Genomic DNA, 14,773 nt, shown 5'->3' on the forward strand with positions numbered 1-14,773 from the left:
TAAGCCCTTAGATAGATTAGATAAGACATATTAGATGAGACAAACAGAAAATTATATAATAACAATAAGTGACGCCAAGGTCTCCTCTCTAGTAATATGTAGAAGTAAATAAAAAATATTATATTACCTGCCAGTAAAACAACTATACGTGAAATTAGAGACGGAGACAAGGAGAGATGATAAAGAAATTAAACAAAATTTAACATGTTTTTTGTTTCTTCAGTGAAGGAATAAGTCCAGAGGTTTGATCTCATAATCTTCAAATATCTATAAAACTAGAGACAATACAGCAATACAATTTAGCATTTTCATTCGAGCCAAGAAATGAGGCAAAAGCGCTCAGATAATAGAATCAAAGCTATAATAAAACAAAATAGATAGGTATCTGTAAAGCCACCAACAAGTTTAATAACTCTGTCCATCAACGGTGGAAAATTCCACACAGTTTGGAAAAAAAAAACAAGAATTACACCAATCTTTAAGTCAGGATCACCAGACCAGGCATTATCCGCCTGGAAGTATCTTGTCTATATTCTCCAAAGTGTTGAAAAAAGAATCACATAGAATATTAAATCTAATGCAATTTGGCTTAAGCTCACAGTATTACACAGAAACAGCAAATAGTTTCTTGGTGGAAAAACTAAAACATGGAGTTAGGGATGCACAATATTGGGATTTTGGCCGATATCCGATATGCCGATATTTTAAAACTCATGTACCCCATAACCGATATCGATACTGATGTTAAAGCTGGACAAAAATAAGTAGTCATTGAAAATAGCAGTTTTATTATCCATTTCGGACACTTTGAAAAATAATATACTGAAATGTATTTTCATATGCTGATATCAAATTGATTTTTAAAAACGCGGTATAGATCTATTTTACTTTCAAAATTTCATCGTTCTGTTACAAACTCTCGTGATATTTTGCAAATTCTTGTGAGATTTTGTTAGTAAAATAGATCAATACTGCATCAATATATCAACATAAAGAAAAAATGGGAAAATTTCGTCAATTTTCGGGGGATTTCGTAGCATAACGATGACATATAGCAATATTTCATTAGTAAAAGAGATTGATATGGTGTTTTTAAATGGCTATTGTGATATTTTAATGTATCAATATTTTTCCCTCGTCTTTAAAAGTTTTTAAGTCTGTAAAAAAGAAGTTTTTGAGGAAGAAGAAGAAGTAGTATTTTTTTTGTTTTTTTTTAGACTTTAGAAACTCAGAAGCTGATCAAATATTGGGTTAAATATCGGTGGGGTGGCCGCTGTCCGATATTCAGTTTTAAGGCCGATACCGATAGGGGGCCGATTATATCGTGCATCCCTACATAGAGTAGATTAAGGTGAAAAAAGACTGATGCTTTTTTCTGGATGTGACACAGTAAACCACGACATACTGCTCCAAGAACTGTCTGATATCCACAGTGGTTTAAACCATATCTAAAAGGGAGAGAGCAATGTGTGTAGTGATCAATAATGTGACTTCTAACTTTCTGAAAACAAACACATGAAGGCCACAAGGGTCAATTCTTGGGCCTTTGCACTTCACATTATATATCAGGGCTGGATGGCAAGTAGTTTTTATTGTCGGGAGAGTACAAATTTCATTGCATTTGCCCGCCGGGCAAGTGCAATGATCGCAAAAAAAAATTATCACTCAAAATTACTTTTAAATCACCGACATTTGCTTAAAAAAGGACCCTCAAGCGTTGCCAGCGCCATTTTTGTTGTTTTGAACACATTCTCGGGTGACTTGAAAAAAGCTGTGTGATTTTCGGCCAGATGGCGTGATTTTTGTCCGGGAATTGGCACGAATCAGACACATTTTTTTTGATTTGGCAGGCTAAAAAACAACAAGGCAAAAAAATTTAAGTAGAGTAACACACCCACCACCTATTTTACCCTCCACCCATTTCACCCACCACCCAGATAACCCTAGATTAAAAATTATCGGTCAGGGATTAGGAAAATTGGCATAATGCGCACAGTGTAAATATGGCTATCATATGGCAGTCTTCTGTAGAGTGATGCAGGTCATACATAAAAAAAAAAATTTTCTCTTAGACATTGGAGAGGTGCATTGAAATGTTATAGAGCTAAACATGTTAAATTGGTGACCTGTTATGTTATTATTATTGTCTTGTTGCTGCATTTATTTTGTCAGGGAAAACTAATCCTGAGTCAGTTAAAAGTCAGGGAATTCTGAAATGATGTAAGACTGTGGAAACCCTGAATAAAATAACTATGTATAATGATTCCCTTAAAACAGTCACAATATATTAATAGTATTATCTTGTATAAACATACCGTGACTCTAAAATAAAAGTTATTAATATGTGACATGGACTTCTGTCTTGTGATTTTTCTTAAGTTTTTAACCTCTCAAGTTTTTTTATTTTATTTTTAACATTACAATTTATATTTTTCCAAGCACACAACAGTTTAAAGCAAAGTTTAGTTTGAAAAGAATGTGCAGGAAGAATTGAAAAGCATGTTAACACGGTAATGTAGGCTTGAGTTCAATATCTGACGCATGCATATACACACCAGGAACCTGGAAACTTAAAAAACACTGAATTACAAAAAACATTTAAAACAAACATGTTTCATTGATATATATACAAAAATGAATATTAGGAACTATATTTATCAAACATTATACTGGGCAAGTAAAAATTGTTTCTGGGCAAATTAAATGTGAAAGTCACTTGCCCTTTGGGCAAGGGGTAAAAATCCTTAACTTCAACCCCTGTTGTCCCTATTCAAATAAATCGAAGGTAAATAAATCTAAGCTAAACTAGACAGACAGACAGACAGACAGACAGACAGACAGACAGACAGACAGACAGACAGACAGACAGACAGACAGGCGGGGCTTTCAGTGCACAAAGTGGAGCAGGTCCCACACTTCTAATTTATAGGAATGAACTTTGATCACTACCCACATTGTTTAAAAGCCCCTCTACCTCTGCTAGAAAACGTTTCCCTCTGCATAGAGAACGCCCTGAGCTACACAACAACAGACTTCAACCTCCTGGTCCAGTAAATGAAGCAATGCACATTTTCTAATGCATTATTAAACAGCATATCTTAAATAAACCAACTCACAATGAAGCTTCCAAAAAGACATGCTGCCAAACACGTTTATTTTTTTTATTCTGGGTACTGTGGAAAAACTATATATTTTTTTGTCTTCTAAATGCATTTGTTGTTGTTGTTGTTGTTTTTTGGAAGTAACTGGATATGAGCATTAAAAAAAAACAATCCCAGGAGGAACTCACTGCGTTTTCCAGGCACATCAGAGGTGGTGAGGTTTTCTTTGGGCTGCTCACCTGAACACACAAAAACACACAGTTTGGGGTTAGTTATGATGCTGTTGCAAGAAATAATTTCACTCATGTGAGTAAAACATGGTGCAGATGGTGATGGAAATCTGCCAGTGTTTGAAAAAGACATTGAATGTTGTTGTTTTTTCAGTGTCTCTAAAGTTCTCTATAACGGCGGACCTCTCCAGGGTGCACATGAACATAAGCCTTTAAATAAACCGGACTAAGGAGTCATATGGAGACCAAGAAGCTTGTTTGGAAAACTTTATTATGATGGCAACTAATCAAATGAACAATCAAACGGAGGCTGGGTTTAATCAAGTCTGGCTCCAGTCAGTAATCCTGCCCCCTAGAAGACCTCTCAGGTACACATGGTCAGTCACCATAGTCTAAATAAATGCACAACAGCAACCTTGAACAAACCTTCATGCAGACATGATAACAGCTCTGACTTAGACTAAAAATGTTTTTTTAGGGGAAACTGATTTAAACCAGATCCTCTTCTTTCTGGATTATTCAAATGCTATCAGGTATGGATTATTTTAGTGGTTGACCATAATGTTAATTAGTCCAAAAGGAGACACTCCTAACAAATAACATACATTAATAAAACTTATTTCAACTTCAAAAATAACATTTATTGCTCATTTTAAATAAAAAAAATGGCTTAAACTGAAAATCATTTTTTAAGGTGGAAGAGTCTTAAATATTGCAGGAAAAATGTTATTAATGTTGAAAAACATCCCTTAAAGAGTTCTGGATAGTGAACATTTACAGAAAACAATTTTCCTTTTAAGTCCAAAATGTATATATATATATATATATATATATATATATATATATATATATATATATATATATATATATATATATATTTATTTTTTTTTTTTTTTCACAGTTTTGCCTAGTTTCTGCTCTGAGTCCTTTTTTTTTTCAACAAACAGCAACTTTTCAAGTCTGCCAAGAGAAAATACTTAAGCAAAATAAAAACAGTTTAGGATTTTTTTATTCTACTTTACTTTTATTTGTAACTATTTCAATATCAGTTAGTTTTAGTTTTTTAGAATTAGTTTAGTCTTATGTCTTAAGGACATAAAAACCTGACTGTTAACTTTCTTCTTCCGAATGCAGACAAAAAAGAAGTTATTGTCTTTCATTGATCTGGGAAAGTTTTTTTTTTAAAGTTTTATTAGAAAAAAAAGATTTTGTTTTACTAAATTATTATTTTTATTAATGTTTCAGCTTTGTGTTATTTGAATCACTACTGTGAATTTATCATTTTCTTTAATGGGAAGGTGTGTAAACTGTACATGTAATAAAAGTTCAATGGGAACAGAGTCGTGTGAAAAAAGGATAACATTTCACATCAGTTTGTAAGGCTTAAGTAATTGATAAACACAAAAACAAGGTAATAATTTTTTCATTTTAATAGTTGGTTTATAAAGACATAAAAACATTTTTAGTTGGTTAAAGGTTTTCTCAGTTAGTAACAGTCTTTTTATTTTTTTCAGTTAAAGATGAACTGCAATAATGCTATGTTACTCTTAACAATGGCTTTGTTACTTAATTAGTTCTTTAAGCAATCAATTAATGTAAAAATATATATATTAGAAAATCTTAAATGCATGCAAAAAAAGCACATCCAAAAATTTTACAAATCTAATTAGATTTCAGCCTTTTCCCTTATGATTTGAAATAAATGTCTTTCCAAAAAATTGTTTCCAAAATGTTTGAAAAATCCAAATGGTGGAAGTATTTACAGGCTTTCCATGAAGCCGCAAACTAAGCTGTTTCCACTGATGCAGAGATATTTTCACCATTTAAATGGAGTCAATCTGTGGTAAATTCAGTTCATTGGACATGATTAGGAAAAGGCAAACAACTGTCTATATAAGGTTTAGAGTCACAGCTGACATCTCAGCCCACAAAACACCACATACAAAGTCAAATCTTCATATCTTCGTACCACAGAGGCAGGTTAACCTAATCTGGAGATGGATCCAGAAACATTTGTGCTCATTAATACCAGATCCGTCCCGGGAGCACGATCCGTACCATCAGCTCATTTAAGCAACCGGATATACATTTGGGTCGCCCTCCTTTTTACTTTGTAAAAAAGGCCTAAATTACATTTTCCCTCCCTGAAAATAGTAAGCGTACTAAACAATAATGTGTTAAAGGTTAATAATGTATTTCCTGAGAAATAAATGCATTTAAATCCTTTGTTTTAACACTCGTCTCTGAAGGAAATGGGATCCTATGCTACTGCTAAGAGCTAACTTCTTGGCTTTGGGTTTAAACATAAATCTAGTCTTTTTGAGTCGATTTTTTTTTACTTTTATGTTAACATTATGGCATATAGTGTTTAACCCAAAGACAGAAACAACTAAAATGTGGATAAACATGATTTAATCATATTTTGTTGGACTGTTCTGAGCGTGTCTGATGATGACGTCAGACATGCAGTTTAATGGAGAAAATGTAAAAAGCATGAAATTGTCTCAGAAATGTCATTAAAATGTTTAAAGAAGTCCATTAGCATTCTTTAGTGATTTAAGGATAGAAAACATACTTTTAGTACCAGAATTACATTGTTTATGGCGACCTGGATGAATATCTGCCTGCAAATGGAGCCGCTTCCTGGAGCTGATTGGCCCTCTAAGCTGAGCCAAAGGGTCCTTAACTGGAAGGTGACCAAGAGGCTCATGGTCACAGGGTCGGAGCTTCAGTGTTCCTCTGTGAAGAGAGGAGAACCTTCCAGAAGGAACAAGTATCCCTGCAGCAAACCACCAATCAGGACTGAGGTGAAGCATCCAGAAGAGAGCTACCGTATTTTCGCGACTAAAAGGCGCATATAAACGTCTTTTTTTTCCCTCAAAATGTGCGGTGCGCCCCATGTGTGTTGTTACTGCGGACGTTGTTGAGAACGCCATGAGAACATTAAAGGGGGAAGTGTGGGCGTGGATCTGCTGCCACGCAAATGGACAGAAACTGCCGCCTATGGTGATTTTTAAGAGAAAGACTTTGCCTAAAGAGACCTTTCCAGCTGGAGTCGTTATTAAGGCAAATGAAAAGGGCTGGATGGATGAGGAGATGATGGAAGAGTGGCTGAGGGAGGAGTATGTAAGGAGACCAGGTGGTTTTTTCCACGCATCACCATCACTGTTAATCTGACTCCATGCGTGCCCATCTCAAAGCCGATTTGAAAAACAAGGTGAAACAAATGAACGCTGTGCTCGCTGTTATCTTGGGGGTCTGACAAAGGAACTTCAACCGCTCGACATCGGTGTGAACCGGCCGTTCAAAGTAAGGCTGCGAGCGGCGTGGGAGCGATGGATGACCGACGGAGACCACAGTTTCACGAAAAGTGGAAAGCAGCGCCGGGCAAGTTACGCCACCGTTTGCGGATGGATTGTAGATGCTTGGGCTAACGTGTCTGCTGGCACTGTTGTTCGAGCTTTCGCAAAAGCCGGCATCATTTCCGAGGAGCCGCCTGGCACGGAAAGTGACTCTGACAGCGAAGAAGGGGAAATTGGCATGTTTGCTTTAGTGCAGCTGTTTAATTCAGAAACAGAGGATGATGACTTTGATGGGTTTGATTAATACTTTGTAATAAATACTTGAATAAATCACAAACATACTCAGTTTTGCTCCCGCTCTATTTTTAAATATGCTGTAGCGGTATTTAAACGTAGTAGAGGAAATGTACCTGTATATAAAACCCGCGCCCTATAGTCCGGTGCGCCTTATGTGTGTGTTAAATACAGTAATGGTACACATAACTGAGACTGCGCCTTTTAGTGCGGTGCGCCTTATGGTCGTGAAAATACGCTACTCCTTATCTAAAATGCTGATGGACTCCAAGACCACGAGGAGCAAAGCACCCCGGCCTGATGAAACAAAGATTGGACACTACAGAAAAGCATGGTGGAGGCAGCATCATGCTATGGGAATGTTCCTCAGCATCTGGAACTGGAGGAGTCAGGATGGAGGGAAGGATAAATGCAGTGATGAAAACAGTCATCCTGGATGAAAACCTGGTCCAGAAACCACCAGACCTCAGGCTGGAGCAGTGACCCAAAACTCACGGCCGAGTTTTGGGTCAGTAAAAAAGAGTGGATCAGTAAAAAAATTACTTTATTGATCTCAGAGTAGAGAAATTAACTCTCTGTATTTAACCCATCCCCTCTGGGGAGCAGTGGGCTGCCACTGGGCAGCGCCTGGGGAGCAATCGGGGGTTAAGGGTCTTGCCTTAGAGACCCAGAGTGGCAGTCTGTGGGAATGGGTTTTGACCTCACAACCTCAGGATTCCAAGCTATTTGCCCTAACCACTAGGCCGCCACTTCTGCCGCCGGGTCAATGTCCTGCTGTGGCTGAACCACAGTCTATATCATCCGGAGTGTCTGAAAATGGCTCCCATTCCCCCTGATAGAGCCATCTTTAGGAACCAATTGTAAGGTTTTGTTTTTCAACATTATTTCACAAAATATCAACAAAGTTTTGAGCACATGTGTAACGTAAACCAGCTGCTGCATGGGGGAATGAAAATATGGACAGCACATCAGAGCTAAGGTTTATTTCTATACTTAAATGATTCAGAACTCTGAAAATGGTCTGATCGTTTGCAGCTAATCTAAATAAATGAGTGTTGGTTCAGGATTGTACACAGAACTGTTGGCCAGCAGTAAATTATACAACAGCAAGCATCATTAATGGCTCCCTGTTGCTCAGCGACAAAGCTCTGTCCACACTGTGCACTGCTTCAACAGTTTGCTGAATCATCTGTTTACTTCGGCCTCTAAGGAAAGATTTTTTTTTATTCTTGAGTTGCTTTCAGATGATGGAAAAAAAAACATTACCAATGTGAATTTCTGTGTGATTTCATTTCCAACAGAGTTCAACAGAACAGGTTTCTGTAGCTTCTCAAAGCGAGAGCTGACATGCATACATGCCTCTGATGCAAAGCTGCCTTCAAGGGCCCATTGGAAAACACACCACCTTAACTAAAACTCTAGAAAAACTCTCAATCTGGGTGACAAAAAATAAAGCTGCATAATCGGTACCTCCTGGAAGTGCTCTGTTATGTATAAAACGTTCCTGTCTGTTCGTTAGTGCTGTGAGTTGGTAGGAATGTTTTTGAATGAAACCCTGATCACTGCTTCAAGGTTTCAGTCCACCTTAGCGTAGGTGTGTTTTCCCATGGCTATTTTATTGCTTTTAAAGCTCTTCAGGGTGTGGCTGTGTGCTTTATCTACATCTCACCAAAGTGATTAAATCATCCGTAACAATTAGCCCCCGGTTATTTCAGGAGTGCAGCAAGGAGGGTCACAAAGCCTCTTTATTTTCACAATCACTGTTTCTTTTTAGGTTTCTAATCAACCAGAGATGTTCATTTAGGCTTAGGTATTAAGTCTACAGACCTTAAATTTTGATTTACTCCAAAGTGAAGTTTTTTTTTCCTTTTATTTGCTTTTGACAGAATTTTATGAGAAAAGCAAAAGGTGATCAAGTAAACCAAGATCATCTCTACAAACAGCAGTCAGGGGTTATTTAAATCAAATAAAAAACATTAAAATGTATATATAAAATTGAAAAATATGAATTGCCTTAAGTTGTGATATTACATATTCTAACAAAAAAAGATTTTAAAAGTTCTTCCAAATGAACCACGCTGCTGTGTATTGTTTAATTGCTGCAGTAGGGGGGCTCACTGCTCTTTTCTTAGAAATTATAACTTTACTTCCATTTGACATGAATGACTCAAAGACTTTCAACATCTAAAATACTAAGAAAGAAGAGAGAAAGGCTGAAAGAGAAAGCAGAAGCGTTAAGCCTGATTCATCATAAAAGGCCTGCCTGTTGTTCTGAAACTAAAAGTAAAAGTTCCCAAATTTCCCAGAACTTTCAGAGGCCAGCCGGTGGTCCAGCACCTACAGCCAAACACTCTAGGTTTGAATCCTGTTTATATCAGGCTGTTTTAGCACAGATTTCTGCATGTTCTCTACATGCATGCATGTGTTCCCTCCATCTACTCCATCCTGCCACCCAGATTTATGTTAAAGGTCATCAGTACATGTGCGTCCGTATTATCCTGTGTTGATTGATAGACTTTATTGATCTCACTGTGGAGAAACTTACTTTGTCAAATCGGCTCAATAGTCAAACAGAAGGTGCCAAAAAGGAGGCCCCTATGCTCCCACATGTTTCCCCATCATGGAGCTTTTCAGGGTGACCAGGCCTCCCTGTCTGTCTATCAGCCCCTTTATCATGCATCCTAATCATCCTCCTCTGAGCATCTGGCTCCCAGCCTTCATCACGGGACCCAAGAGTACATTTAAAGGAGAAGTCCGCTCATATTCAGAATACAAACTTCTGAAAGTACTTGAAATATGAAATTATTACATAATGTTCAATAAATGATCAGCGTTTTTAATTAAGAGTAATTTTCATCTGAATGTGCTTTAATGGAGGCATCCATGTTTGTCAAAGAACACTACTGCCACCTACTGGTTTGTGACGTCACGGTGCGGTATCGGCTGTTGATCAAGTCCCAGTGCTGTATCTGTATTATCCAAGTCATCTTGAAAACATTCTTCCAAATGTTGGCTACATATTATGTATAACAACTTTTTTTTTTAAATAACTACTTTATTTTTCCACTTTTACCCGATGTATTCCAACATCCAGCTGCCATGGATGTGGGCATTGTCAGTTTCACTATAGCTCTGGTGAATTTCAATGGTGAAGTCCTCTGGAAATCTTCAATAATTGTTGTTGATTGCAGATGTGTCTAGTAGTTCCCATGATTTTGCTTGTAAAGCGGGGAGAATGGCGCCAGGCTTACGCACCGTGACGTCACTGCTGGAACGAAATGACTCAGCGATTGCGACAAAAATTATAGTTCTTATTTTTTCACTGATTAACACTAAATTAATTAAATCAACACTAATGTATTAGTTTTAGGTATAAATAATGAACCATTGATTATTCCTTGCTGACCGGACTTTTCCTTTAATCATAAATTAGGGACTCTTTGCCGCTAAATAAATGACTGACACTTCCTTAAAATTGTTTTCAAATAAAGGCTGAAAGTTAATATTTGGTCTGAAGGCCTTTACAGAACAGAGTTAATGAGTTTATCATATTTAAGTCTCATCTGAGGAAAAACTGTAGTTCTGGTTGTAAATCCACTTTTCTACTCTAAGTTACAGTTCATGACAGCCTGTAACTACATCATTCAGCAGTATTATACTGCAGTTCCAGCTTTGACCTGTAGTATGATGTCACGTCACTAATCAGCCATGTTATTCAGATTTTGGCAGAGTTTGGAGATAGATGACAGATGATTAAAACTGTTCACACTGCTGGTGCAATCGTTTCAATCCCTGGTTCAGATGCGTCCAATGTGGAAGACAGGACAGTCTGTTCAGGCCAGATGTCTGCCACCTTTCACATCCAAAGAGCCATTTTGTTCTGAGTTGGGCTAATTATAAGTCGTTTAGAGCCACAAAATATTACATGACTTTTTAATAAAACAGAACCTGTTTTTTTTATATTAGAGCTGAAACAATTAAATGGATCAATCGATTATTGAAATAGTCTTTCTGCATGGAGTTTGCATGTTCTCCCTGAGCATGCGTGGGTTCTCTCCGGGTACTCCGGCTTCCTCCCACAGTCCAAAAACATGAATGTTAGGTTAATTGGCTTCTCTAAATTCTCCCTAGGTGTGATTGTGTGCTTGAAAGGAGGTTTGTCCTGTGTGTCTCTGTGTTGCCCTGCGATGGACTGGAGACCTGTCCAGGGTGAACCCCGCCAGCTGGATATAGGCACCAGCACCCCTCGCAAACCCAATAGGGGGTTTTCAGGTGACGTTACGCTCACGTGACTACTCAGCGCGTCCGCCATATTGGGTGGCAGCCTTAGGCAATATTGACAGTGAAAAATGGTGAAATCGTGTGTAATTGTTGGTTGCACGGCCCGTGGAGGTGGAGATCAACGCTCTTTCTATCGCATACCAGCCGTAATCGTGAATCAATGTGCAAAAACAAAACAGCTATCTGAACAACGCCGTCACCTATGGCTGACACGGATATCCAGGTCCGATTTGGACGGTGTTAAGCTGGAATACGCCAGAGTCTGCAGTGCTCACTTTGTCACAGGTAATTAACTGTCAAGCATTTAAAACATGTAAGAATATATTAATAATAGGGCTTGGGCGTCATGACGTATCACTTTCCGTGGCCGCAATGTTGACTGCCTCCGCCGCCGCTACTCAGACTACTGCCTATGACCACCGCGTACTGGACTCCCTCTCTCTGCCGTGTTTTAATTTGATTAATTTCACCTTAACTTGATTTCAACCAGCGGGAAAAGGCTCAAATATGTGAGAAACCCGGAGGGTTTAGGGAGGTTTGGCAGTTAACGTTACTAACCAAACCTTTGAAACACATAGCAGCTAGTTAAAAGTACATTACATGCCTGAGTGGTTGTTAGCACTAACGGTTAGCACTGTTTGCTGGCTTTATGAGCTGCAGCTCCTGAACCCATCCATTCGTAAACTGCACATGAGACTCCAAGGACTTGTAGCTTTGGAACTGTTCGCGCACCGCCGGCCGTTAGCCACCTAGCATAGCGAGCCCTGCGTCGGATTGTTTACATTTTTACCATCTTATTAAAACAAACCCGTCCACGTATGATGGCGATTTCCCTCATGTACATCACTTCGACATCTCGTACCCAACCAGATGTGATCTGGTTGTGAGCCTCTAGACCCTTGTACGCTCTCATTTCCTCAAGAGTGTGCAGAGGGTTTTCACTGAACACCGGGTAATGAACTATGTCGCCATGCTCTACATTTGGCCAATCATCTGGATTAGTGCTAAACAAGGCACCGTGGAGGGCATAGGGGTCCATATGGTCGATCACGGAACATTTCCTCAGATAGGTTCCATGATCTGGTGGCTCTAGCGTGCTGGTGTACTTATCCATTCGTGACATGATATATATGATATACGATAATATGCCACCCAAGATGGCGGAACGGAAGCTGGCCAGTGGCGTCACTGAAAACCCCCTATTGGGACAAGTGTGCCAGATAATGGATGGATTATTGAAATAATTATCAACTAATTTAGTAATCAATTAATCGATACCCTAAAACAAGCCTTTAGGTGACGGAGCGACCGTCTTAGAGCACCAATTATACCAGAGTTGTAAAGAAATATTTAAACGTTTTGCATTTTAAAGTGAAAAAAAAACAATTTTGTTTGCTCAATCCAGAACTCCTCAATAGAGAAAGTTTTAGCTTCATTTGGTTTAATGTTGTAAAAAGTCCTCTTTAAGGAACCTTTTGCTATCCAATAATTAATTGATTAATAAAAACATAATAAACAGATTAATCGATTTGCAAAATAATCCTTAGTTGTAGCCCTATAAAATATCTGCCATAGGGGCATGCAGGTGGTGCAGTGGTTAGCGCAAACGACCCATGAACAAAGGCCTTAATCCTCCACACGGCTTAACTGGGTTCGAATCTGACCTGTGCTTCTTCGCTGCATATCTCTCCCCCTCTCTCTTACCCCCTTTCCTCTCAAAAAACAAGTGACTAATGCCATGAAAACTCAAAAAAATTCTGCTATAGGAAATCTGTTGCCGTCTTAAACAACCAGCAGTTTATTGTATTTTTAGCTTTTAAAATAATAATCAAACACATTTTCAAGCTAATTAAAAAGAAAAAAAGCTTTAAATATTTCTGTTTCTTTTGATGTCAGTCTGTTTTGAAAATTCAATTTGCCTTCGAGTCAATGAGTCGATGCAATCAACTGGTTTTCCTTAGATACAAAACTTTGAATCAATTTGACTGAATGATCTGGTTTAACTGTAAAGTGCCTTGATATGACGTGTGTTGTGAATTGGTGCTATAGAAATAAACTGAATTGAATTTTAAAATTTTTAATAAAAAAAAACCTAAAGCTGGTAATTATTATAGTAAATTGGTCAGTTCTTTATATCATGTTAAGCCTCTATTAAGAGCCATTTTAGAGGGTTCATAGAGCCACATGTGGCTCCGGGGCCGCAGGTTGCAGACCTCTGGTTTGGGCTTCAGGCATTTTTACATCATATGTTTTAAAATATTAGCTACTTTCTGCCTTCATAGCTGTTTTTTCTTTTTCATGTCTGAAAGGAAAAGCAATTTATGTTCAGAAGAGTTTTATTGATACAACCTGTAAGAAAAACTTTTAAATGAAATTCATTCAAAACATCCACTCTGTCTGAGGGCTAACTGTGCAGGAGCTCAGCAAATAAAAGGCAGTTACCAAAGGAAGCTTGTAATCAAAGTACTTGCTTGTAAGCAAGAAGTACTTTAATACTAAATAAATCATTTAAAGCCAAACCTTTGCTCACAAAACCTGCACTTTGGAGGTTTTTAAGCAGCTGATCCCACATTTGTTTAAAAACAAAAATCAATAGATTAGTGCACTGAAGAGGATTTTACTGTCTTGGAGAATGAAGACAGTAAATAAATAAAAAAGAAGATATCCCCCTGGAAGCTGTCCAGGCATCTTCTTCTTCCTTATCCAAGCTAAAAAAAAAAAAAAAACTTCACCAAGTCTAAAATCCACAATTTCTGGCAACAAAAGGTGTTTGCACTCTGTTGCAATTATGTCAGCAATAACAGCAGCTTTGCTTCCCCACCCACCAGTTGCACAACACAGCATTTCAGCTAAAACAAAATAAAAATCGGAGCAGCCATTACTCTCTCCCAGCTCTGATTTAGGTGTGATTCCTCTCTAACAGCAGGCTGTGATCCTGTTGAGCAGTCATGCTGATTCTGAATGGAGTTGCTCCTCTCAGCTATGAAGCATGTGGGTGGAAATAACAGTTCTGAGGAACAGCTTCAGGCCTGAGGCCCCTAAACCAGTTTCAACTACTTTCTGACAGAACAGATCTTCTCAACAATTTAGTGTAGATTTGAATCAAATCTGTTCCTTGGAAAAAGCTGAAAATGGTTCAATGATCATGTTCTTGATTCTAATCCAGGATAAATGTGTTTCCAGCAGGGGTGGATTTAGGAAATTTGGGGCCCTAGGCAAAAACAGGCAGGGGGCCATCTGACATGAGAAGACAACATATAAAAGAAACCCATCATACAGAAACAGAAAATTCAATAGAATAGACATCCATTATTTGTTCTAGCTTTTGTCCCTTTTCTTGTTGTTTTCCTCTCTATGTTTTGTATTCCATTGACTTTTCATGCTGTCTCAAAAGGAATGAAAGATTTTTTCCAAGCACTAAGCTCACTTAGCTGATTGCTCCTTCCTGTGTTTCCAAAAAGGCAATGGCAAAAGTAAATAAGTCACTGTAGACAAGCCATGATCTGCTTATCTGTTCTCCATCTTTCATTTCGATGAAATAAAAGCTGCATGAATCATGACATCA

At 38.0% G+C, this 14,773-nt stretch overlaps 1 protein-coding gene across 2 annotated transcripts in view; it reads right to left on the reverse strand.

Annotated features, from left to right (window-relative positions):
• LOC119776608 (DENN domain-containing protein 2D-like) overlaps positions 1 to 14,773 on the reverse strand; it is a 62,975-nt gene that overhangs the window by 29,413 nt on the left and 18,789 nt on the right. For both annotated transcript variants that reach the window (XM_038275104.1, XM_038275105.1), the window contains one exon: positions 3,290 to 3,340. In XM_038275104.1, coding sequence (XP_038131032.1) covers positions 3,290 to 3,340 — 51 coding nt within the window. The remainder of the gene's footprint in view (positions 1 to 3,289; positions 3,341 to 14,773) is intronic.

Source organism: Cyprinodon tularosa, unplaced genomic scaffold (assembly GCF_016077235.1).
Source record: "Cyprinodon tularosa strain WSP-4 unplaced genomic scaffold, ASM1607723v1 ctg940, whole genome shotgun sequence".
Taxonomy (NCBI): Eukaryota; Metazoa; Chordata; class Actinopteri; order Cyprinodontiformes; family Cyprinodontidae; genus Cyprinodon; species Cyprinodon tularosa.